Source organism: Ascaphus truei, chromosome 6 (genome assembly GCF_040206685.1).
Source record: "Ascaphus truei isolate aAscTru1 chromosome 6, aAscTru1.hap1, whole genome shotgun sequence".
Lineage (NCBI taxonomy): Eukaryota > Metazoa > Chordata > Amphibia > Anura > Ascaphidae > Ascaphus > Ascaphus truei.
This window is the reverse complement of record NC_134488.1, coordinates 30161037-30187818: the sequence shown is the minus strand read 5'-3', so window position 1 is coordinate 30187818 and position 26782 is coordinate 30161037. Positions and strand designations below refer to the sequence as shown.

Here is a 26782-nt window from a genome sequence, read left to right as displayed (position 1 = left end):
ACCTAAGCCCGCCCACCCCCCTCTGATTGGCACAGCCGGGCGAGCCTCCATCAACCCCTCGCCTGGGATTGGCTGTTGCTTGACGGCTCGCGTTGTGATTGGCTGATGGCTCCTCTCAATGTTAAAAAGATAGCTCATGGCAGCTATGTGAGGCTGAGTCCCCAGTCTTCACTGTGGCACGCGCGCCCGGCGGGGGGAGCAGCGCGTGCACAGCGCTACACCGCGATCTGGGGGGGAGGGAAGATTTGCGACAGGAGGGGGCGTGGCTGTGGGTTTGCGGGGACGTGGCCATGACGTCCCGCGGCTGGTTAGCCCTTATTGGCTGAACCGTCGGCAGGGGCGTGGCCACGCCCCCATCGCAGATGTCGGGGTCAAATTCTCCTGCCTCCCTGAAAACCTGTCACGCACCGCTGGGGAAAGGTGCGCGACAAGGTAGGGACTGGGACCGGCCGGACTGGGGAGGCGGGGCTTGATAGCACAGCTCACGCAGAGCCGTGCGCTGTGGCAGTGACTGGGACCGCAGCCTGAGGAGCCGGGCAGCACAGCGCAGGCAGACCAACGTAGACAGCGCCGTGAGAGCACGAATCAGAGCTTCGTGCTGGTGGGCTTCAGAGTGGGATCCTACGGAGTTGACAGAGCGAACGTGGTTGCGGGCTTTTCAAAGTTGCTCTTCTCTTAATAACAGAGGACTCGAAAGGGAAGCTGGACCAAGCGGAGAACTTTTTAGGGGAGATACGGACGGAAACAAGACAGAGTTGCACATAGGCGCACATCGAGCTGTGAGTTCTGTGTATCTTACGGAGACAGCGTTGCGTGATCGGCTGAAGCATTCGAGTCCAGGGTGATTCTGCGAGTGAATCTACAGACTTTACGGCGTTACAAACTGGCGGCAGATTTAAAGAGGCTATTGTGTGGATAGCACTTTGGATACCTGGAGAAAACGAGGACAGGGTAAGCCTACTGAACCATGTGCCCAGCACCTAGTGAGACTAGAGACTTCCCCCAGGTCCCCAGTTTAGTGAGTGTATGTAATTTCTGTGTATTTGCTGGTCCTGCCAGAATAAACCCCGTTTATTTAATTACTTTGTCCTGTGCTTGATGATAGTGATCCCAGGTTTCTTTTGCTGTTAAAAGTACTGGTCTCCCATGACAGGCGGTTCTGTCATAACATGGTTTCTACTTATTAGACAGACATTGCAGGGAGCAATTTATAATTATTGCATCAGAAAGGTGTTCCTGGTGGAAAGACCAGTACAGGGAATCCCCCCAAAAAGTCAGTGAAGAATGCTTCTTGAAATAACATTTAACATAGTAGATATCTAGAAAAGAAACTTATGAAGTCTTAAAAGGTGAAATTCTACACCAAAACAGCTTAATCACATCATTAAATAACAACCACCTGCAAGCAGTACTGGAAATGTATTAACAAACTTGCAACCCCATAAACCATTCAGCCCTATAAACGGTTGTAGTTTCAGGAGTCAACAGTGAGGGAGACTCAGGTTGCCATTTATTTTCCCAGAATCCTCTGCTTGTGTTGTCCTCAGTTTATTGGCTTTGCCCTTTGGAGTGAGGCCCTGTGACATCAGACGAGAATGAAAATCTAACCGATTCTGCCATGCAGTTCTATCCCAGGCAGCATGGCTTCGGAGAGCAGGGCCGGGGTATAGGTATCCCGTGCCCGCTGGCGGCAGGTGGCCCGGCAGCGAAAGTTGGGCCCCACCTATGGCCAGGACCGGCTGCCAGTACTCTCGCAGCCAGGCCCTGGCTCTCTCTCACATGCCTGTAGGCCTCTATCACTGTCCCTCACCGACAGGCCTCTGAAGTCAACGCGCCGGAAGTAGGGTTGGTCCAGCTTCAAGCACGCGCCGGCTCGGCTTGGTCTGCTATACAGACCAAAGTTTCTGAATGTCTCTCTGCTATATCATCCTGGATGGCCCTCCGCCGCCTTAAACTCAACATGGCTAAAACAGAGCTCCTCATACTTCCTCCCAAACCTGGCCCCTACTACCTCCTTCCACATTACTGTTGGAACTACGATCATCCACCCAGTAGCCCAAGCACGCTGCCTAGGGGTCACACTCGACTCCTCTCTCACATTGGCCCCTCACATTCAAAACATTTCTAAAACCTGTTGCTTTTTCCTCCGCAATATCACGAAGATACGCCCTTTCCTCTGTTGCTCGACTGCTAAAACTCTGACTCAGGCCCTCATTCTCTCCCGTCTTGATTACTGTAGCCTCCTGCTGTCTGGCCTTCCTGCCTCTCACCTGTATCCCCTACAATCTATCCTAAACGCTGCTGCCAGAATCACTCTACTCTTTCCTAAATCTGTCTCAGCATCTCCCCTCCTGAAATCCCTCTCCTGGCTTCCAATCAAATCCCGCATCTCACACTTCATTCTTCTCCTCACTTTTAAAGCTTTACACTCTTCTGCCCCTCCTTACATCTCAGCCCTAATTTCTCACTATGCACCATCCCGACTCTTGCCTTCTGCTCAAGGATGTCTTCTTTCTACCCCCTTTTTATCTAAAGCCATCTCCCGCCTTAAACCTTTTTCACTGACTGCCCCACACCTCTGGAATGCCCTTCCCCTCAGTACCCGACTAGCACCCTCTCTATCCACCTTTAAGACCCACCTTAAGACACACTTGCTTAAAGAAGCATATGAATAGCACTGTGAACATTCTGAACACATGATACATAAAGCTTGGCCCCCTGCAGACGCACTTACCAGAACTCCCTCCTACTGTCTCTGTACGTTCTCCATACCTACCAATTAGATTGTAAGCTCCTCGGGGCAGGGACTCCTCTTCCTTAATGTTATGTTTGTCTAAAGCACTTATTCCCATGATCTGTTATTTATATTATCTGTTATTTATTCGATTACCACATGTATTACTACTGTGAAGCGCTATGTACATTAATGGCGCTATATAAATAAAGACATACAATACAATACAGAGGGCTGCAGCGAGGGAGAGCCGGGCCCAACATGTAGTGCCAGCCGGACAGGCCCCTTGCAGACCATCCTTAAGGTAAAGTTTTTTTTAAAGAAGTATGTATTGGGGAGTGGGAGGGATCTTTTTTGAATATGTATTGGGGGAGTGGGGAGCTTTTTAAATTGTATTTTGTAGGGGGGGATTGAGTGAGAGTAGGGTAATTGACAGAAGGTGGGGCAAGTGAGAGGGGTGGAGAGAGTGAGAGGAAAAGAGGGAGTAAAAGTGAGATGCAGGGGAGATAAAAAATACATACGAGGGGGGGTATGTATTTATCTCCCCTCCGTCTCACTCCCTCTTCCTCACTCACCCCCCTCGTAATCGAGGCAGAGGGAGTGAGATGGATGGGAGAGAAATACATGGGAAGAGGGTGGGAAATAGAGGGGGCTCGTGAGGTGTGAAATGGCGTAGGGAGGCTCGGATGTAACTCTAGGTCCTGGGCCCTGGAAAATCTGTTTGCGGCCCTCTCGGAGAGTGACTAGCTCCTATTTATAACACTTTCAAAAAGGAAAGCAAAGCGTATTTTTATCACTGTCCACGTCTGGACTAAAACATCCATCTCCTATAAACCTCAACTCCTGTTCAAGACTCGAGGGCCTGTGACGTCTTCTCGGCTCTAAAATGACGTTGCTTATTCTGCTTGGAGCACCCATGCTGCTGCAGTAAACATCACGTGAGTGCCATCTCTCCAGTTGCTAGGTGTCTCTCTAATATTAGACACTTCCTTGTTTTGGTCCACACAAAATGTCATCTTGCAACACACAAGGCAACAAACCATTATACTAAATTGAAAGCTCCCTGCGTGTTAATAAAACCCAAGTGACATATCAGTTTTCACACAAAGACGTTATATACAAACATGATTTTTTTTTTCACTTTTAGGTTTTATTTCCAAAAACAAAAATATATATCTACTCAAGAATTGCTGATGTTCTCAATTTTTAGAAAAAACACACATTTCTCCTGCGCGGTTTTAGATCAGCATTAACAGAGCACAAGCTTATTAATTAAAGTGTAAAATAAAAATGCATTTGCACCAATTCTTTGAGACTTTTGTCGGTGTAGTTTTACATAAAGCAATGTGATACGTTTAAATGGAGTTGAGATATCTTGGTGACCAGCTTCAAAGGGTTTTTAAATAACATAGTCAACAGAATCCCTTTGGTGCCCTTGGACACAGGGTACATCACAGGACCGGCACACCCACAGCCCTTATGACGTACCCAGTACGTCATGGAACGATGCTTGGATCACGATCCGCCCTGTAAGAGGAGAACCCTCTCCTTCCATCGATGTGAGGGCCGAGGAGCGACGAGATGAGGACTAAATGCAGCATGGGGCCGCAGGTGACAGGAGCTCCGGAACTGAAGGGGTTAGTTCTACCCTTGTTGCCAGATATGGAGGCTTTTATAAACTTCATATCAACCTTTGACAAAACTGGGAAATCTTCAGTCCCACTACATAAATGCCGCCCTTAAAGTTATAATCTTGTCTGGAAACCATTAGGCCCTCATTAGCCTAACAGTTATGTTTGAGGGCAGTAAGGGATTGCCGAAATATAGGACGTTCCAGTTTACAGAAGTCGGTTACATTGGCAAGTGTTTTTTGTATATATGTATTTTATTTTAATTGCTATGAGGGACAGCCCCTCTTACAAATTAGCTTAGGGTTTTTAGAAGTGCATCATGTCCTAGACAATAGTACAAAATGTTGATTTTTGTATTGTGGGCATTTTAACCCCTTCGCTGCAAGGAGTCACCAGCAGTTGTGGTAAATACAAGTACATTATATACATGCAGCCAACATTATAACCTGCATGTATATTTTGTTAAGATCTGTCATCGCCAATGAGAGCGACACCTCAATGAAACTTGCATTTATTAATCCCCATCTGTAGACTTGTAATGGTCATCATCAACAGTGGAATAGATGTGTCCTTCATTGCTGAGAAATTCCACGACTTGCCTGAGTGAAGACAACATTTAAAATAAGCATAGAAATGTTGCACCTTGCTGTGTACATGCATCCAATACTACAATGGAATAACGAAGGGTGTTTTTGAACCGTGTTCCCTATGACCTTGCGGTAATGCAGACGTTTATCAGAAGTTCCAAGAAAAAAACTGAATCATGGCAGATACTTCCATTGTCACCGTAATCGGATTTTGCTTTTAAGAATTAGATTTATCAAACTACATATTACATTGTAAACTTCTGCTTTCTAGTGTGTGGAAAATCAGCTCGAAATTAGTGTGGAAAAGAAATGAAATAATAAATAATAAAACATTTTCCATCACTGATGCCGGTATCCCTGTGCAGTTTAAATGTCCCTGACAAGCTGGCCAATAGGGAGCCGCACTGGATGAAATCATGGTTTTCTATTGGCCCATGTGACGCAGGACATTTAAAGCCGCCATTGTTAGGACCACATCTTCCCTGGCTGCAGAAATACTCCATCAGAAGTAAGAATCTCTGGAAGCATGAAGCCCCCAGAGCTGAAAGTAACAGTTCAGCTCCCGGTAACCCCTGCTTCAAACATGCAACAGTAGTAATAATAATAAATAATAATAAACAGTACAGCATGTAGTGCTGCTTTAAAATGTCAGATTGAATAGTGCAGGGTATATGGAAAGGAATGTCAGCAGTTTAAAGCCTGTGGTTTAATCAATGCTGTTTAGTTGTTTCTAAATAAATGGACACTGCAGAAATCCACAAAATAACCAGTTTACTCTAAATAGAGTAAAAATGTTTCAGCGCTACTTTTCTTCATTTGGAACATAAATGGCAGCTTGCAAGAAACACACCGTTCAATGAATTTAGCAATTGAAACGGGATCAAGAAAAACAGCCCTGAGAAAAAGGTTATAGCAGCTTATCTTTTAAGAAACACTAATAAAAGCAAGAATAAATATGACAATTCATTATACTTTAAAAAAAAAAAAAAAAGTTATATCACTTGGAGAACATTAAAATCCATTTGTAGAAAAGGAATAGATGTAATAAGCATGTAAACCAGGAGTGGCCAACACCAGTACTCAAGGGACACCAACAGGTCAGGTTTTCAGGATATCCCTGCTTCAGCACAGGTGGCTCAATCAGGACTAAGCCACCTATGCTGAAGCAGGGATATCCTGTAAACCTGAAGGTAGTGTGGTAGCCCTCGAGTTGTCCACTCCTGATATAAACGATCTTTTAAGACGTATATGGAGGATGGTGGTTTATCACAGGGGTGTGCAAACTGGGGGGCACGCGAGAGATTTTCCTGGGGGGCGCGGGCAATTGCAGAGGTCCCGTGCTCTTCCCCAAGGCATTTAAATTAAAAGCCGGGGGATCGCGTGTGGCCTCTGCAACTCACTTACTGGGATTCATATGCGTGGTGTGACGCGTCGCCACGGCAATGCGGCATCAAATGACGCCGTGGGGTCAAGATGTGACGTTACATGACCCCGCAGCAGCAATTGACACTGAAAACGATAAGGGGGGCGCAGCTCCAATAGTTTGCGCACCCCTGATTTATCACACCACATTTTACCAAAAGTAGGCACTCCGCAGGAATATACCAATCATACAAATGGATTTAGAAATTGCCACCACACATTATGCAGAGGCTAATTATCCAAGATACCATCTACTTTCAGAACACTTACCTGATGCTGTTCACATTCATTCCCTGCTGTTTCGTTTGCAGGTCTTCAAAGCTCATTCCTTCAGGCCCTTTGTAGCTTCTGATCAAATTCAAAATCTGGAGGATCGGGAAAAAATTTAAAAAAATAAAAAAAATTGATAATAATAAATCAGATAGTTAAAGCCCCATTTCATAGTCTTACATTTTGTAATAACATGGGGGGCCATTTCGAGTAAGACTGCAGCAGTCTCAGCTCCCCAGTGCCATTCTAGCGTTCACTTACACTGGAATACACGGGTTATCGCGCATGAACCCACTTTAGCGGATAACGCGGGGTGGTAATGCTATAGCTCCTATCAGAGATTAGTGAATTTCCCCCTTCAAGTCAGAGCACCCTATTCAATGAATGTCGTGTTCTCGTTAATGTGGGAAGATTGGAAAGTAAGAGGGGAGCTACGGTTACTACACAAGCAATCACAATGCTGGAACATCCATTGCACGTTTGCTTTAAGACAGGGTTTAATTTGACAGTTACAACTAATGGAGAGAATTGGCAATTACAAGAGTGTATGAAACGCTGGGAATTGCTGCACTTTAACCTATTGTATGCGAGAGGACCTGCAAACAGTGGGTACAGCAAATATCTGCGCGTTAATTCAAAGGTGCAGTCTCTCTTCGGACCAAAATGAACAGTGGCAGCAACACGAGTTAAAAACGGAGTGAATTTACAAAACTTCTAGACCCCTATACGCAGTGGTCAACAAATCGCCCAACAAAAAAATCTACTCGCCGCCTAGTACCAAACGTGTGATGCCTGGGCCAATAGGAGCTCGCCACGATGTTAAATCCACTCGCCCGGGGCGTGTAAATGTATAGGTTTGTCGAACACTGTATATACGAATGCAAGTCTTTATCTAAGTTAGAAACTAAAAGAAGTGCATGTCCCCATAGTGTGATGACATTTTATATTTTAATATAACGTTTGATGGCACTCTGGGGACATGCGCTTTTTGTTTACTGATTTCTACTCTGGATGTGGGTTTCATCCAACAAAGCTTCAGCTGACCCAGCTAACAAATTTGGCGATCCAGTTTCTCTCAATGGACATCTGATCCATTAGCATCCAATGTACCCATTGCTTTTTTCCAACTATAGTGGGGTTTTTTTGAGGGGGAGGGGGGGGGGGGGTTTACTCTATCATTAACTCTGGACAGAAAGGACATTTTGTGTTTGATTTGACTTTTGAAGAGAGCACTTTTTCAGTTGAAGGCTGTTTCGCTACGCTTTGTAATTATGTGTTATATTTGTAACACGGGTCGGGGTTATCATCGTTATACCTATATCACATCATTTAGAATTCATTTTCCAAGTACATCTATGTGAGCTTTTTCAGGATGTGCTCTGGTTGCTCATTTGTGCGAGCAATCACCATGTGCTGAACAAGCGTTTGCATAAGCAGACAGGCCCCCTTCCTCCCATCATTGGCTATAGACAGGGCTCGACAGTCTAAAAAAAAAACCCCACTAGCCAAAAAACAAAAAAACTCGCTCCCCAAAAACTATCACCCTTCCTCACGAGTCTTACCTGCAGCGTGGTGCGGTGTCTCCAGGCATTTTCCTGCAACTTGAGACCGTCTCCCCAGCAGCTACTCTGAAAATGGCTGCAGAGTTGCCATGACAACAGGACGCTACGCCGTGTCAAGTTGTCATGGCAACTTGATGCCGCGTGACGTCACGTAGCTTCCCATTGTCATTTGACACCTCACAGCCATTTTCATAGGAGCTGCAGGGGAGACAGTCGCAAGTTTTATGGGAAAGCAGGAGAATGCTGGGAGACGCTGCAGGTAAGACTCGCCAACAGGCACAATGCACTTGTCGAGCCCTGGTTATAGAGGTACAGGGTAAACACAACACACGCACCGCCCTCCCTGAACCCGAAGACAAGATAAAAAGAAAAAAATCCTCTTCATTTTACCAAGACTTAAAGAAATCATATTTTATCAGTTTTGGTTTAATTTATTTTTTTATTTTTAAGGGAAGACAATGACATTCATAAACTGTTCCAAACTAAAATGGGATTGCACCTTTTAAAAAACAGCTCAATGACAAGCCAGCCTTTGTATACCCTGATCGGTTCTGTGACATAGAATATATACAGTACACAATATAAATGTATTTTCACTGCAGTTACCTGGCTTTGGTGTGCTGTCAGGCCATTTGTTTGCAGGTCATTGCCGCCTCCCATGTCTCCCATCCCAATGCGCCCAGGGGTCTGAAGGGCTGATCCTCCTACCGCAGGCTAAAAAATAAAATAAAAAAGGAGGCAGAGTTTTATTATTATAATTTAATTTTTTCCTGTGGGGAAACCTACCCCACAGACTTGTATCCAGCAGCCACTGTCATCGGTAACTATACCAGGCAGTGGAACACACAGTTCATGTGATGTGGTAGGTAAATGTCCTGCATGGTTTTTTGGGGGAGGAGAGGAGACGTGTGACTAAAAGGAATGAGGGGGATTAAATGGATGCAATTTTAATGGTTGCTTCTTTCATGTAGACTTCCACTATCCATCACCTGTTCGTATAAGAGAGGGGGTGGCGGGGAGAAGATATCTGTAATGTAGTGCAACCAATCACAAAGCATTAAAGGGGCCAAAATTAACCAATGGCGGTGCTAAAACACCTGGTGGCAAAATACTGCAAGCCACCGAGTCCAGGCCAATGGGGTCGCTGTTACCACAATAACATGGCCTTTAGTTTTCCCATTCCAACATGGAAAGGAAGTCCTCCTGCTCCGTAATGACCACAAAAGCAGTTCTTACAGAGGAGCAGATCTCAAAGCTAAGGACAACAAAAGGTCATCTAAAAGGTTAATGGATTCAAGCTGGGAGAAATATTTTAACGTTAGTTTGTAACAAACCTAAAAGTGGATAACCAGAATCCATAACATACCTTCGTTCCCTGTTTGTTGAGGCTCATGTGTGAATGAACAACTTCAAGCATGTGTGAAATAAACTCGTTCATATCTTCAATGGGAACGATCTTAAACGCTACAAGACTCTTCTTGTTCTAGATGGGAAGAAAAATAAAGGCGACGCTGTTTGTTTGATCCATTATAGCATTATAAACCTACATTAGAATAATTAACAGATGCTGTGTGAATACTGTTCGCTTTTTAGGCAATTGCTATTTTATATACTGGAGCACTGACACTTTATGCCAGAACATTTGTCAACTTTAGCATTTTTTCTCGTCGCTCTGCTGCTATAGGTCAGCTTAAGGCTACGGCCCCGCTGCCTCAGACAGCGCGCCCGCACTGAAAACAGGCGGCGCGTTGAGGCACTTCACGCTATCTGCGGTCCATAGGGAGCATTTTTGGCCAAAACGGTTCGGAGGGGGCGTGGCCATGACAGGGGGCAGGGCCAAAACAAGCACAACAAAGAGCTCACAGCACTGCAGAAGCCCAAGGGTGGGTGGGTGTGTGTGGTGTGTGTTTAAAAGCAATTTAACTGCTGTTTGCAAGTTTGAAGTTTTCCCTCTTCCTGGTTTGAAAATTATACCCTCCCACTGGCTATCACTAGCTGGCTTGCCATTGGTTGATGGGAGCCAGTCTGTGATAGTCTCCCTCGCGCACCATGTGACGCGTCGCCGCACAGGAACACGATCCTCGTGTATTCCCTGCTGGCTGACGCGTCACAGCAAGTAGTCAGCTGTGCAGTGAGGAGGGACTGGGACCGGCTCGGGAGGCTACAAGGAGATGGAGAGTAGCGCTCTCGCGGCCCGCCGGACGCAGCGGGACCCAGGCCTAGGCTGCACTTATAGTGCCGGCGACGGCGCTAACAAAATTCTGGTAGTCCGTGGAATTTGATTTTTGGAGAGACGGTCTCCATATGTGACTGGCTATAAGCCAATCAGGGAGCTTCTCTGCCCGTCTGCCTTCCCCCTTGGTGACGTCACTGGCCTTGCAGCCAACAAAGTCTCCAGAATCTGAAATACAACTTTCGCAATGGCGACGGGTGACGTAATTGGTCGCGTCGCCGGCTGTATAAGCGCAGCCTAATGCGAGCCCCTGGGAGGGAGTCAAACTCGTTGATCTTTATTCGGGGTTGCCTACCCAATGCTGTACGTCAAGATACCTTTTCTTCTAACTTCTATGCCTGAATCACAGACTGTGCCCCACACCGTAGAAAACATTTTACTTCAAAGTCAAGAAGCTATACAAGCAAAGGATTCTGGGAGCAGGTCAGAAAAGGGAGCACAGAAGTATATGAAACGAGGTCTGTTGCCAGGACACTTACCTGGAAGGATCGAAGGTGACCGGCTACTTTAACATAACTCCCAGGAGGAACCACAATATTTTCACTGCTTGCCTCCTGCAAACAAAATGTTTCAGGTTTAAGTAGCACACAATATTGTGTGCAATAAGTGCCACACAGTATTATTCAAAGTTCATGAATATTCTTTTAACCGCTCCCATGGCTCCTCTTTTAAAAAGGACATTTTTAAAAATATATAAAATAACTCAAAACCCACAGTACCACACCGGAAATCTTAATTTTGTGCAGAGGCCCTTGCAAAGTAGAATCTATTGGGAATTAGGTGACTTGTTAGTCAAGCCACTAGGCTTTTATGCCTCATAAAAAAAAATTTAAAAAAAGGAAGAAGTGGTTACATTTTCTCTTCAGTAAAAAAAACCCCCAACAAAGGGTGCTAAAAATGGTAAATGTGGCCTGTTGCAGTTTTCAGATGCCAGTACGTTACAAAAAAACACAGTACATGTTGCCAAGTGAAATAGGACCTTTAAGCCTTTTGGTGCAAACACGATCTCCCCCTAGAGAACAAGCAAAATTCATAGGAAATCCCCTCAGTCATAAGGGCACCTTAAAGGCTAGGAAAGCTGATCAATATGGAAGTGTAGATCAGTAGGTTTTTCTTACGTCTGTGTCCACCCACTGCCTGATGTCCATCGGTGCTGCTGTCATGTCGTCCACTTTGTACAAGATGTTTGTTGGTGCTTTTTCTGCATGTCTAACGATTCCTACAATTGTGACCTGCAAGAGAAGAAAAAAAATACATTTTTTTGTTACTCTGTTGCCATTTAAAACTAAAAGATAATTGCTCATGTGTAGAGTAAACAAGTACTTCATTATTAGGAGATACCTTTTTTATTTGGACTAATAGATATTAAAAGACAAGCTTTCGAGAGTTCTCTTCCTCTGGTCCAGAAATACTGATTTTCACCACAATCTAAACGTCTTGTTATCTAACCCCCACAAATCCTCTCAAATGCTTCACAAACAAGAACAGTAATGAGACACAGACTCTGCAAACAAATTCAGCACGTAAACACAAGATAGTCTGATTCAAGGGAAGGCGTATATAACAGCTCCTCTGGCAACAAAGGGGTTAAATAGGCATTTTGTTGTACGTACCTGTGAAAGCTCCACCTCCCCTATCCTGAACACCTCATCGCTCTGGATGGCAGAGAGTAGCTGCGACACTGTACATGGCACTATCTGCTGTGCTCTGGATCTCTGGAAAAGAAGGTGAAGGAGATCAGAGTTATACATAAAACTCAGGTTGTCACATTTGTTACCTCCTCACACCGACACTGGAAAAGTGTCCACTTCCGTTATGTCACTGCGCGTCATCCATTAGGAGGCAAAAAAAAAGTATAAAAGAAAAAAAACTAAGTATTTAAAGTTCTAAAGCAAGTTAATTTACACCTAATACATAGTGGACAGACAGAGCCCCTGTAGATAGCACTCTGTTTCTGTATGAATTGGTGATTTATTTAAAATAACTTTATTAATTGACAATATCGTTAAAATATTGGGGTTTAAAACAATGATTAAATGATGCCAAGTGTGGCTAACTCTATGGATAGGTGTATCCAGAGGAGTATACAATGGTGTATTAATGCCCAGTGTTAGGGTAATTCACTGGCCCTAGTGTTCCTCATATGGAGAGAATGGGCTAGAGTTCTTGTAATGAAAGTAGCGGCTGTGTGGACCACAGATGTAGTGCCCCAGTATTGAAATACTAGTAGGTGCACTAGTTGATTGGACCTGTACTTAGCTGCTTTTGGGCTGCAGCTAATGGTACATTATAGACTTGTGTATACAGATCTAGGTCTATGTGCACCTATTATGAGTTTTTAACACCAGCATGTGTGGGTGGTGGTATTTAAATACAAGTGTGTGATACTTAACACGTGTACATCCCAAGTGTGTAATAACAGGGCTAGAATAGACACTAGTATTAGTTTTGCAATACTGGTAAGTTAGTGGCACTGCTGTAAATTCTGTATATGCATATACCTAATTAACAGCTGAGTACTGCTCCTTTTAGGGTATTAATATCGGTCTATTATGAAAGACCTTTCCCTAGTTGGTGTAGTGCTCTTCATATGTGGTAATGGTCTGGCACTCCAGAGGTTAATTGCTGGATTGGTTGCCGTTTTGCTCAATGTGTATACCCCTTTAAGCTAAATGCTGTGTTTGGGGATTAGCATTCAGGCTTCCTGCATTTATACTGTGATTTACTGCCAGATATTCTCTGTGCTTTACTGATGTGTGACTGCTAAGATCGTAGGATCTTGCAGCAGTCCATTACTGTGCACGGGCTGAGACACGCTGACTCTTTGAATCTCTCTGAGTCAGTGTACATGAACTTAGGCTCTGCTCGTGCACGTGGTCACGTGCTTGCCTGCCGACGCGCGCGTTTCGCGAGTGCTTTGTCAAGGCTAAGGTAATTAGCAATATTAGACAGTGTGCCCCCATCATAACAACACCTGAGCATTTATTTAAACTTATGGGGGCAGGCAAGGCTACGGCCCCAGTGCTCATTTACGGACGCGCGCCTGGCGGTGCGTGCACAGATTACGTCCGTGATCTGCGGTCTGTAGGGGAACTATGGGATGCGCCTTAAAATCGATGTTAAAAAAAAAAAAATATTACGAGTCTGCCAGGGGGCGCTGCTGGAAAAACCGCAGCCGGAACGTTTCCAGCGCCCAGCAGTATCTGTGCAGTCTTACACGGGTCCGACTGTCTTGCGGGCAAATGTTAAAGGTACGGGAACTGCAGGAGGTGCGCAACAAGATCGCGGAAGACAACGCAAGTATCACATGATCCAATTAATGAATGACGGAATTACGCTGCGGACAACCATAGCGCCGAGCATAAAGTTGTACTGTAATATAATATGGTGTAGTGCAGGCCTGCACAACTTGTAAAGCGAGAAGGGCCGAACTGCGCCAAGAAAAACAGATTCGGGCCGCACAGGTAAATTCATCATCATTATCCCCTCCAGCAACCCTCATCAATCTCTCCCAGCACCCCTCATCCTCATATCTCCCCCAGCACCCCTCATCATCCTCATATCTCCCCCAGCACTCATCTTCATATATCTCCCCCTGCACCCCTCATCATCAACCTTTGCAAGACTCACCCTCTCACATCCCCATCTCTCCCCCCTCACCCATACATAATACTCCCCCTCCACAAAACACACAATACCCCCCTGCAGACCACACACATCCCACCCCCCTGCACCTCACATCACTCTCCCCCCTGCACCTCATCTCCCCCCCTGCACCTCACCCCACATCACTCTCCCCCTGCACCTCACATCACCACTCTGACACACTGCCACACTGCCACTAGCTCTGAGGAGCAGCTGCAGGGGGGGGAGGGAGGGGGTGTCCTACCTTTCACTGTGGAGCATGGCTGGAGGGGGGGAAGCCATCTTGGGCCCTGGCTACAGGCACCTCACTTCCTGCTCTCACTAACAGGCTCCGCTGTCACTAACCCCGCCCCCACCCTCTGCAATCAGACCGGCCTCAGCTCTGTTCCTTCTCTCCTCTCTGCCAGCAGGGGATCGCATCAAAGTGCTGGTGCTCCTTCCCTAATAGGCAGAGCGGGCTCAGGGGGTTGGAGGGAGGGCATCACAATGCTAGCGCTCCTTCAATGTGTCGGCAGAGCGGGCTCAAGAGGGGGTGGGGAGCGTGTCAAAATGCTGGCGCTCCTTCCCTCCTGTGTCTGCAGAGCGGGCTGGGGGGGGGGGGGAGGGGAGGGAGGAGGGCATCGCGGGCCGCACAGGGAGTCCAGGCGGGCCGCATGTTGTGCAGGCCTGGTGTAGTGTAATCACTGTATGGATAAATGTATGCTATTGTCTGCTAGTAAAAACATTTTTTCTGCATATTGAATATAGTCCGTTCCCCCCAAAAAAATGTTTATTAAATCAAGGGTGCGTCTTACAATCAAGTAAGTACGGTAAAACAAACATTTGCATATGTAGCAGTGTGTGCAGTATCTCCAACTGTTGTTTTCAATAGAACTACTGTTACACACGACCCCTTAAAAGGGTTGAAACATTTACTAGATGTGTACCTGTAGTGTAATCTATTATTTCTTGCTTCATCATAAAGAGGGCCCACACAAGTACATTTATACGTTTCCAACAAAATCCCAGGTCACAAAACTTAATATTCAGCTCAGATTACAAAAAAATTAAAAAAATAAAACTAAATTCTTATGCAATCTCAACCTGACCTGTTTGTTTTTTTCCACTTTGTCAGAAATGGTTTTTCAAAACTACACAAAATGATAGAAACTAGTCTATGGAAGTGATAAATACTTACCAGCGGCAATTTCCTAGTAAAAAAAAGTCACTGCTGCAGAAAGATTATACAAAGCAAGGGCTATAGAAATGTTCATCTAAAATTAATATGGTATCTGCAATCTTGTACTTTAAAGATGAACTAAAACCGTCTATACAGATAAGGTTAGGCAATAAAACATTTCTCAAATGATATTAAGAAATGTATTGCAAAAACAGGTGTACAGAAACAGTTTTTTTCCCCCCCACATAAAATAAATAAATTATTATTAAATAAACTTCTGAACCCATTTAAAATCGGGGCCTGAATGGTACCAAAAAATAAATAAAATAAAAAAAACCACACTTGACATTCTGTTTCCTCATTTATTACAAACATGTTATTAATCAAATTACATTTCAACAAAAATATGTACTTTCCCCTCACCACATACCAGTGATGGGGACGAGGAAGGGGGCAATCCGTGCAATGCATTTCCTCCAAGGAGGGTCTGTCAGGGAGCGGAGGGTGAAGGAGAGGTGCCAAGATCCTGTTAACATTGGCATATGTCTAGTACGAAGCTACCTAGTCTCAAACTGCATGTCACCAACTGGCCCTAACATGCCAAGAACACCCATGGCTGACAACCAAACTGCAATGAGACATTTGTGTTTCCTTCTCTTCAATTGTTCCACCTAACCCATCTGTGCACACAAATTGGGCAAAATACCGGTATGATCGTAATATTGTGAGAAACCACACACGAGCACTCAACGTGCCTGGATACGGCAACACACTTTAATTTGCTCATTTAAATGTGTATCACCAACATTTATATTTCTAACACACATTTGCATACCCACAGGCAGGACAACTTCTACAACACAAATAAAAGCTCCTGCTGTCCGGCCTTCCTGCCTCTCATCTGTCTCCCCTACAATCTATCCTAAATGCTGCTGCCAGAATCACTCTACTCTTTCCTAGATCTGTCTCAGCGTCTCCCCTCATGAAATCCCTCTCCTGGCTTCCAATCAAATCCCGCATCTCACACTCCATTCTTCTCCTCACTTTTAAAGCTTTACACTCTTCTGCCCCTCTTTACATCTCAGCCCTAATTTCTCGCTATGCACCACCCCGACTCTTGCGTTCTTCTCAAGGATGTCTTCTTTCTACCCCCTATGTATCTAAAGCCCTCTCCCGCCTTAAACCTTTTTCACTGACTGCCCCACACCTCTGGGATGCCCTTCCCCTCAGTACCCGACTAGCACCCTCTCTATCCACCTTTAACACCCAACTTAAGACACACTTGCTTAAAGAAGCATACGAATAGCACTGTGGATAATCCTGGACACGACACATAAAGCTTGGCCCCCTGCAGACGCACTTACTAGAACTCCCTCCTACTGTCTCTGTACGTTCTCCCTACCTACCAATTAGACTGTAAGCTCCTCGGGGCAGGGACTCCTCTTCCTTAATGTTATGTTTGTCTAAAGCACTAATTCCCATGATCTGTTATTTATATTATCTGTTATTTATTTCATTACCACGTGTATTACTACTGTGAAACGCTATGTACATTAATGGCGCTATATAAATAAAGACATACAATACACAAGTCAAACAGGGGGGGGGGACAGAAACTAACAACCCATACCATAGGAGCCGGCAAATCCACGTGAAACTATTAAATATCATTCGGTAGGCAAACTGCTTACACAAAATACACATACTAAAACGTCAGCACATACCAATACATCGATAACTGCTTACAATATAGATATTCACAGGCAATGATTATTAAATGAGAAATCAGTTTAGCACGACATACAGAAACTAGGTCCTTGTACAGGAAGGTGCAACTTCTTTCAGGTTATCACATTAACGGGCCAACATTTCTCAAACAAACCATCTTTCATATCACGGGACTCCGGTGGGTAGAAAACATGGCTGGGTAAGAATAAGCATTCATTCACACTTCAATATATTTAATACAGCCAATAAAAGGAGAACGTTAATTTGAGAAATGTTGGCACGCCAATGTGATAACCCGAGCGAGAGAAACACTCACCTCCCATGTGTGTGACTATTGTGATGTCTGCTTCTGTGCAATCACTGGGCAGTAATCTGAATACAGACATGCGCTCATGGGACGTGTTAGTATGTGTACAGTGGTGTAGGACGTGCTTAGCCCGACTGGTAGGCTGTACATTGGAATAACTTGTCCTGTACTTAGATTTGTGTTGGAGAAGTTAGTCTACCTGTGGGGGTGCGTGATTATATTTTTTTTTAATATATATATATATATATATATATATATATATATATATATTCCGTTATTGTGGGAGGCTGCAAGCATTTGTTTGGCAAAGCTTCAGCAACGGATTGGTTTAGAGCGGACATCTTTTTCTCTGACCCATATTACACACCGATTTCTTCTCGCCTTGTGTTGCTGCGGGTGACCCGAACCCTCCAGGTGACTGCGTGTAGCCGCCGCCGCCTCCTCCTCCTCCTCCCATTCCCGAGCCGCCGTAACCGCCATCGAAGCCACCTGAAATGCCACATTGTGACGGTTACCGGTGCAGTCCCACCAAGGGCCAAACTAAACACGGTGACATGCAGCAGCACGTCGTGTACATGTTACACACGCAAGCACCGCACGGGTTAACTAGACACGAATAACCCGCAGCCCCCGTCACGTGAAAACTCATTACCGTTATTTACCGGACTCACCGTGACTGTTCCACATGCTCGCGCTTCTCCTCAGCAGACACAGACACCGCGCGCGAAGCTTACGTCACAGCATCTCTTGCCGCGCAAAACTCGCCCAGCCAACCAGAGCTGAGTCCAGTGCAGCGCGCAGCCAATGAGACGCAAGGGAAATTCAGCAATAGAGCGGCCATCATTGGGTGGCTTGATACCGTTGCGCAGTAATGGAAGCCGGGGCGGCCATATTTTTTCAGGGCAGATGAGAGTTTTTGTTGTTGTTGTGTGCATCATCTAATCTTTATTGTAATTTTACCAACGCAACAACACGGTGATTAGTTTTCCCCGCGCATTCATGGTTGTAACACAAAAACGAGCGATTCTTTCATTATTTTAGACATGAATCATCTCACAAGCAGTATATTGAGATATATATCTTCATTTTTTGACCCTAATAATATATTCAGCATTAAGTCTTCCAGTGTTTTTAATTCCCACATAAATATTCATGTCAATTGACTGTAATTAGCAGGTACAAATAAAAAGAGATACAATGTAATCAGATGGTAGGGCAAATTACTGGCTGTTGTAATAAAAAATACAATTAATCATTTGTTTATATTATTGTAGCACCCTACAGTGGAGTATATTAGGCTGTATATTGTGTTATGGCTAGGTCATTGTTTATAAGATGGTTGTACTATGAAGTTGTATGTATGTACATCTTTATATAGCCCCATTTATGTACATAGCGCTTCACAGTAGTAATACAGATCACATAATATATAACACATAATGGGAATTAGTGCTTGAGAAATAAAAGTAACATTAGGAAAAAGGAGTCCCTGCCCCAAAGAGCTTGCAATCTAAGTGGTGCGTAGGAAGAACGTACAGACAGTAGGAGGGGTATAAGATAGTAAGATAGAGACAGTAAGTTGTATATATTTATATTTGATAAATTGCAACTGTATTTATTACTGTAATGTTGAATTATTGTAATAATGTTTTGGGGAAATATGTGATTTGACCCATGGATTAGTGCAGGGGTGCACAAACTTTTAGTGCTGCAACCCCCCCCCCCCTGCCTGCTCTCCCCCAGTGCTCGCGCCCCCTCCCCCCTTACCTTTGTTCCGGCGTCAGATGACGCTGCAGGATCATGTGACGTCACATCATGTGACCACGCGGCGTCCGCCTTGCCATGATGTGTTGTCTGAAGCCGACTGAATAAAGGTAAGTGAGTTACATTTAATTTAAATGCCTTGGGGAAGAGCGCAGGGCCTCTGTAACCGACGCTCCCCCCCAAATAAAATCTCACGCTCCCCAGTTTGCACACCCTTGGATTAGTGTAACGGTTAACCACCTGTGTAGTCCCCAAGGGGTTAATTTATTAAATTCCCTGGCAGGGCATCCAACAACTTTCCCGGGGTCATGGACTAGTCTCCACACATGTGCCTCACTCTCACACATCCCCCCTTAAACATTCCCCCCTCACACACGCAGCCCTTACACATTCCCCTCCTCCCCTGCCCCACACATTCCTCTTCCCCCCTGCAGACATCTCCCTCTCTCCCTCACACATCCCCCTTCCCCACACATCCCCCCCATGCATCCAGCCTCCCCCTTCCCCACACATCCCCCCCCGCATCCACACATTCCCCCCTTCCCCACACATCCACCCACCCCCCCCCCTTCCTCGCACACCCTCATATGTCACAGGAGACCAGGTTATTTACACCTTTTTACCGGGAGAACTTGGTCCCTCCTGACCGCGAGTTAGTCAAAATCTCCTGGAACGCAAATCAGCATGAAATCCCAGCTACGTTCAAAATGCTGGACTTAGTCCCTGGCGGGCGGCTTTTCAGGCTCGAAATCGAAGCCGGTTGCTTTGCTATTACAAGCAAAGCATCTTTGAAAAGCCCGCCCGCGCTATTTCGGCTCAGGCTCAAGGGGAACACCCAATCTGATTGGCTCACGTCTTATTATAGTATTTTCTGCTTCATTCATTAAATAGAAGCAGAGCGGACAGCCAATCAGCGCGTGGGAACTTTCCCAAGCAGCCAATCGGAGCCAAGCAGGGTAGAAAAGCGGGGTCAGTGGGAAATTCGAAACAGCTAAGGGGCAGGCGCAAGCCGGCCACATACCCCCCCAGCCATCCCAATGCCCCCCGCTGGGCAGGCTCCACTAGGTCTGGCAGAACAAGTGGCATCCCGGAGGCCTGCACTTGATCTCCGGACCTGGTACTCCACCTTTCCTCACTGACCAAATGCTGTTCACACCTCTGGGCATCCTCTGGCTGCTTAGAACTCCAATGTCCAGCAGACTGACCGACACCTATGGGTTGGCACGGGCTGCCTGTTTAGACATCGGTTCCGAATGTAAAAACATATTACACTATATTAAAGTATATTTTAATACACTCTGAGTCTTGGGGGTACAGGGAACAGAAAAGGAAAAATGTTGTCTCTTTATTTCTGCCTGCCTTATTCCCCCACACTCTTTCTCTGTGACTCAGTTTGGACCCTCAGAGTCCCCCCCAATCTTATATATGGTTGGGGCACCCACAAACCGTATACAGGCAGTCCTCGGTTATCCGACACAATGCGTTACTCAAAATGGCGTTGGATAGCGAAACGTTGTAAAGCAAAACACGTTTTCCCATAGGAACACTGTTTAAATGAAAGGTTCCGTTCCTGAAGGCATTTTTAACACTAAAATACACCAAATATTTATGTAGGCAATAAGATATGCAGTACACACATACATTATATAGTGTATATACTGTATTATATATATAATATAACATAATAAATAATATATTATATAATATTATATAGTATAATATTATATATATATATACGCTCTTACAACGCTTTGCAACGTTGTTTATGTGAATGTGTATATATATACACACATACACAATGTTGCAAAGCGTCGTAAGAGCGTTGGATAAGCCATTTTGGCGTTGTAAAAATGAATATAGGTATGCATGTAAAGCGAAGCGTTGTAAAACGAGGACTGTCTGTACTGGTTGTGGGTCACCTTGGTACTAGCTGGGGTACCCCCCTTAACCTAGGGATTCCCTCAGCTATAGGAATTTTATAGAAAGTGAATCCCTGCGCTTCTCCCTTTGGGATAGCAATAAATGGGTATATATATATATATATATATATATATATATATATATATATATATATATAGTGTATGGTGAATGAAAGGACCTACCAACTTGGGAAGTGGGGAGGGGCGGGCTTAAAACCTGGGAAGGAGGAGCCACTAACCTCCAACAGCTGAAACAGCTGAGAATAGGTTAACAAAACACAGAACCCCAGTAAGCTCTTTTTGGGAACCTCTTTTCATTTTACTGGATATAGATCCAATGTGGTCTTTCTCCCTCCTAATAAAGGTAAATGAGAATTTTAATCCTAATAGAGGTACATTAGCATTTTATATGGTAGTGGTAGGACTTGCGAACAGGTTCTGCCTTGTCGTGGCTCGCAAGCTTACAATGCTTTGGCCAAAGGGTTAAACTAAATGACTGTTTTTCAAGAGAATATATAAGTATTTTACTGGGTATTTCAGTCATGTTGGATGTAGCATTGGGCTTCTCTGTCGTCTGTTGTATACAATTTTTAAATTACCTGAAAAGTGGAACCCTTAGGGATACCTTGGGAACGCCAGGATTCCTAGGAACCTCTGCTAAAAAACACTGCATTAGATAAAGATTGTCAAAACCATCCAAAGCTTTAGAAAATGTTACCAGTTTAAAAAAATTTTTTATTTAGAAATACTTATATAAAAAGTAATATAATCTTATACCGATGTTCTCAATCGTCTACATTTAGCCTATTAAAGAGGCAATCCAAGTGGCAGTTATTAAAACAAAACAAAAACAAAATGTTGTTTTAATATTTACAGGCTTTGATTACCTTTATTGAATACGAATTACCTAAGCTGCCGAAAGATTAATTCTCCCGTGATCAATCAGCAAAGATCCTGCTTCAAAGGGTTCACTAAATGGCTGCTTTTTAGTTTCAATCAATCCTTCAGTCAGTGTAAGTCAGCAGCTACAATGTATTCTTATATTACCAAGGTAACATCTATTACAATTTACAGCTCAAACTGCTGGGAGCATTGGCAACAAATGATCACAAACAGGAAAGTGTTGCAAAGATCTTGCACTGCTGGGGAGGTGGGCTAAAACCTGCTCTAGAAATCAAAGGATGCTCCATATATAAAAACTCAATTAAAAAAACCACAAGTTGAATTAAAAAAAAATGTAGTAAATATTATCTAATACTACAGACCTGATTTATTAATAAAAAAAAAACACTTAGGATATTGCATGAACTGCTCCTTTAAATAAAGAGAAAAAAACAACACCAGTGTAATAAATATATATGTGTATGTATGTGAAAAATGGCACTTATTGTAAAAAGTGTTCAAAATAAAGTCCTCAAGAGGAGCAATTGGGAACAGTTTTATGTCCAGAGATCCCAGGGTAGGAGGCTTCCAAATAACTCCTTCAATTGAATGTATCTGAAAAACAAAAGTGTAATACATAGATTTTAAGTCCTGTCTGAGACAAGAAAACGTACCACAAGTGGTATTTTTATTGGTAATACAAATTCAGAAAATCCAAAGTCAATGCAGTCACATGCAAAAAGAGAAGGCTTATCTGAAGCCTGGGAAGTGGCCGTGACATGGAGGTGGGGAGGAGACAAGGATCTCAGGGTATTAGTTACTTTCGTGCACGCAGGACGCAGGGAGACTGGGTGCCTGAAGGATTGAAAAAACTCAATGTATAAAACCAAGGCACGTTGGAAGCCTGACCTTCTAAACATGAAATCCTTCATCATTCTGCTTCTGATTACTTGCATAAGGAGGATTTCTGCTGGTCGTGGTAATTAAGGTTTTTTTAAGTCGGGGGGGGGGGTGAGAGAGACGGGGGGTGAGGGAGACGGGGGGGGTGAGGGAGACGGGGGGGGTGAGGGAGACGGGGGGGGGGGTGAGGGAGACGGGGGGGGTGAGGGAGACGGGGGGGGTGAGGGAGACGGGGGGTGAGGGAGACGGGGGGTGAGGGAGACGGGGGGTGAGGGAGAGAGGAGGGGTGTGAGGGGTGTGAGAGAGAGGAGGGGGATGTGAGAGAGAAGAGGGAGAGGGGGATGTGGAAGAGGCAGATGTGAGAGAAATGAGGAATAGGGGGATGTGAGAGATAAAGGAGGAGGAGGGGGATGTGAGAGAGAGAGAGGACGAGGGGGTGGGAGAGCAAAAGGAGGAGGAGGGGGTGGGAGAGAGAAAGGAGGAAGAGGGGGGCTGAGAGAGCAAGGAGGGAGAGTTTTTGGTGATACTGTATTTGTTACAAATGCCTTTGAATCATTTTTATTCTGTTCCAGGGTATTTTTGGCACCTCACAGATCTGCACCTTGACCCTAACTACACAGTGACGTCGAACCCTAGCACCGTCTGCCCCTCCGCCGGTAACCAGCTGGTAACAGACGCAGGGGCATGGGGACACTATCTGTGTGACTCCCCCTGGATCCTCATTAACTCGTCTCTCTACGCCATGCGGAATATTCTCCCTGACCCGGACTTTATACTTTGGACAGGGTGAGAATGTGCCAGCCATAAAATGGAGAGAGAGAAATTTTCCCGGAAATATTTGTCGTTCCCTATCTCCTCTCTTCTCCTTCGCTTTGTGATTGTCCTTTTACTCTCTCTCTCTCTCTCCCACTTTCTCACTCTCCTCTCCTCTTTCACCTCTTCTCACCTGAGTCACTCACTGTAATGGAGTGCTCACCACAAACAAGGCGTGACCGGGGGTCCGAGGTGGGGATTTGATATAACACCAACCTCCAGCCGCGAGGAAGCGTCTGGAGTGTAGATTGGTCAAGGTAGATGGGTCTGGGTTAGAGAGGTCAGAATAGTCAAAAGTTCTTGCCGTAGTCGGGGTTGGAGAGGTGCGGATCGTTGTAGGTACTTTGCCGAGGTCGGGGTTGGAGAGGTGCGGATCGTTGTAGGTACTTTGCCGAGGTCGGGGTTGGAGAGGTGCGGATCGTTGTAGGTACTTTGCCGAGGTCGGGGTTGGAGAGGTGCGGATCGCTGTAGGTACTTTGCCGAGGTCGGGGTTGGAGAGGTGCGGATCATTGTAGGTACTTTGCCGTAGTCGGGGTTGGAGAGGTGCGGATCGTTGTAGGTACTTTGCCGTAGTCGGGGTTGGAGAGGTGCGGATCATTGTAGGTACTTTGCCGAGGTCTGGGTTGGAGAGGTGCGGATCGTTGTAGGTACTTTGCCGTAGTCGGGGTTGGAGAGGTGCGGATCGTTGTAGGTACTTTGCCGAGGTCGGGGTTGGAGAGGTGCGGATCGTTGTAGGTACTTTGCCGTAGTCGGGGTTGGAGAGGTGCGGATCGTTGTAGGTACTTTGCCGAGGTCGGGGTTGGAGAGGTGCGGATCGCTGTAGGTACTTTGCCGAGGTCGGGGTTGGAGAGGTGCGGATCGCTGTAGGTACTTTGCCGAGGTCGGGGTTGGAGAGGTGCGGATCGCTGTAGGTACTTTGCCGAGGTCGGGGTTGGAGAGGTGCGGATCGTTGTAGGTACTTTGCCGTAGTCGGGGTTGGAGAGGTGCGGATCGCTGTAGGTACTTTGCCGTAGTCGGGGTTGGAGAGGTGCGGATCGTTGTAGGTACTTTGCCGAGGTCGGGGTTGGAGAGGTGCGGATCGCTGTAGGTACTTTGCCGTAGTCGGGGTTGGAGAGGTGCGGATCGTTGTAGGTACTTTGCCGAGGTCGGGGTTGGAGAGGTGCGGATCGTTGTAGGTACTTTGCCGTAGTCGGGGTTGGAGAGGTGCGGATCGTTGTAGGTACTTTGCCGAGGTCGGGGTTGGAGAGGTGCGGATCGTTGTAGCTACTTTGCCGAGGTCGGGGTTGGAGAGGTGCGGATCGCTGTAGGTACTTTGCCGTAGTCGGGGTTGGAGAGGTGCGGATCGCTGTAGGTACTTTGCCGTAGTCGGGGTTGGAGAGGTGCGGATCGCTGTAGCTACTTTGCCGTAGTCGGGGTTGGAGAGGTGCGGATCGCTGTAGGTACTTTGCCGTAGTCGGGGTTGGAGAGGTGCGGATCGCTGTAGCTACTTTGCCGTAGTCGGGGTTGGAGAGGTGCGGATCGCTGTAGGTACTTTGCCGTAGTCGGGGTTGGAGAGGTGCGGATCGTTGTAGGTACTTTGCCGAGGTCTGGGGTTGGAGAGGTGCGGATCGCTGTAGGTACTTTGCCGTAGTCGGGGTTGGAGAGGTGCGGATCGCTGTAGGTACTTTGCCGTAGTCGGGGTTGGAGAGGTGCGGATCGCTGTAGGTACTTTGCCGTAGTCGGGGTTGGAGAGGTGCGGATCGTTGTAGGTACTTTGCCGTAGTCGGGGTTGGAGAGGTGCGGATCGCTGTAGGTACTTTGCCGTAGTCGGGGTTGGAGAGGTGCGGATCGCTGTAGGTACTTTGCCGTAGTCGGGGTTGGAGAGGTGCGGATCGCTGTAGGTACTTTGCCGTAGTCGGGGTTGGAGAGGTGCGGATCGTTGTAGGTACTTTGCCGTAGTCGGGGTTGGAGAGGTGCGGATCGTTGTAGGTACTTTGCCGTAGTTGGGGTTGGAGAGGTGCGGATCGCTGTAGGTACTTTGCCGTAGTCGGGGTTGGAGAGGTGCGGATCGCTGTAGGTACTTTGCCGTAGTCGGGGTTGGAGAGGTGCGGATCGTTGTAGGTACTTTGCCGTAGTCGGGGTTGGAGAGGTGCGGATCGCTGTAGGTACTTTGCCGTAGTCGGGGTTGGAGAGGTGCGGATCGTTGTAGGTACTTTGCCGTAGTCGGGGTTGGAGAGGTGCGGATCGCTGTAGGTACTTTGCCGTAGTCGGGGTTGGAGAGGTGCGGATCGCTGTAGGTACTTTGCCGTAGTCGGGGTTGGAGAGGTGCGGATCGTTGTAGGTACTTTGCCGTAGTCGGGGTTGGAGAGGTGCGGATCGTTGTAGGTACTTTGCCGTAGTTGGGGTTGGAGAGGTGCGGATCGCTGTAGGTACTTTGCCGTAGTCGGGGTTGGAGAGGTGCGGATCGCTGTAGGTAACTTTGCCGTAGTCGGGGTTGGAGAGGTGCGGATCGTTGTAGGTACTTTGCCGAGGTCTGGGTTGGAGAGGTGCGGATCGTTGTAGGTACTTTGCCGTAGTCAGAGTTGGAGAGGTGCGGATCGCTGTAGGTACTTTGCCGTAGTCGGGGTTGGAGAGGTGCGGATCGTTGTAGGTACTTTGCCGTAGTCGGGGTTGGAGAGGTGCGGATCGTTGTAGGTACTTTACCGTAATCGGGGTTGGAGAGGTGTGGATCGTCGTGGTAAGCCGGGGTCAGGACTATAGAAGAGCGGTGTCCAGATGAAAGCCAGGGTCAGACAAGAGGAGAACTAGGAACCAGAGGGACAGGACAACGAGGCAGTAAGCACTTCGCACATAGGAAATGATTATGCTCAGCCAATTTGCCAGGGGGCAGGCTGAGCATATATAGGGAGTAAGGTCCAATGAGGAGCAGGCTGAAGGGACATGTCAGTAAGCCTGACTGTGATTGGCTGTCCGGATAGAAGAGACCGGTGTAGGAAGTATCCCTAATGAGGAAAGGTGATGCGGCGCGTGCACGCGCTTACGTCACCGCATGGCGCAACCTGGAGGCTGGACCAGTAGAAGCTGTATTTACAGCAGCGTGAGATGCGCACGCACCCCTAAGATGGCGGCTGGTAACAGCAGAGGTGAGAGGAGCATCGCAGGCAGAAGAAGCAGGACAGAAGGGGACACACGATCACGGGTTGGCGTAAGTTGCGGACGCGCGCGAGCGCGCCGCGGATTACGAATC

General features: G+C 46.3%; 2 protein-coding genes across 3 annotated transcripts in view; one reads left to right on the top strand and one right to left on the bottom strand.

Annotated features, from left to right (window-relative positions):
• Positions 1 to 4712: 4712 nt before the first annotated feature.
• RPA2 (replication protein A2) lies at positions 4713 to 18077 on the bottom strand. 2 transcript variants are annotated; one of them, XM_075603776.1, is made up of 9 exons: positions 17950 to 18077; positions 17646 to 17767; positions 12053 to 12154; positions 11558 to 11671; positions 10919 to 10993; positions 9573 to 9689; positions 8813 to 8920; positions 6645 to 6739; positions 4713 to 4964 (listed from the first exon to the last, which is right to left on the bottom strand). In XM_075603776.1, the coding sequence occupies exons 1-9, from the start codon at positions 17963 to 17965 to the stop codon at positions 4880 to 4882; spliced, it is 834 nt and encodes a 277-aa protein (XP_075459891.1). In that variant the 5' UTR covers positions 17966 to 18077; the 3' UTR covers positions 4713 to 4879. The 2 variants fall into 2 exon arrangements, with proteins under 2 accessions (XP_075459891.1, XP_075459892.1); XM_075603777.1 differs by lacking the exon at positions 17646 to 17767 and having other exon boundaries at positions 17950 to 18050.
• Positions 18078 to 22598: 4521 nt separating this feature from the next.
• The window catches only part of SMPDL3B (sphingomyelin phosphodiesterase acid like 3B), a 25338-nt gene continuing 21154 nt past the window's right edge, over positions 22599 to 26782 (top strand). The window contains exons 1-2 of the mRNA XM_075603775.1: positions 22599 to 22822; positions 23316 to 23529. Coding sequence (XP_075459890.1) covers positions 22720 to 22822; positions 23316 to 23529 — 317 coding nt within the window. The 5' untranslated portion in view covers positions 22599 to 22719. The remainder of the gene's footprint in view (positions 22823 to 23315; positions 23530 to 26782) is intronic.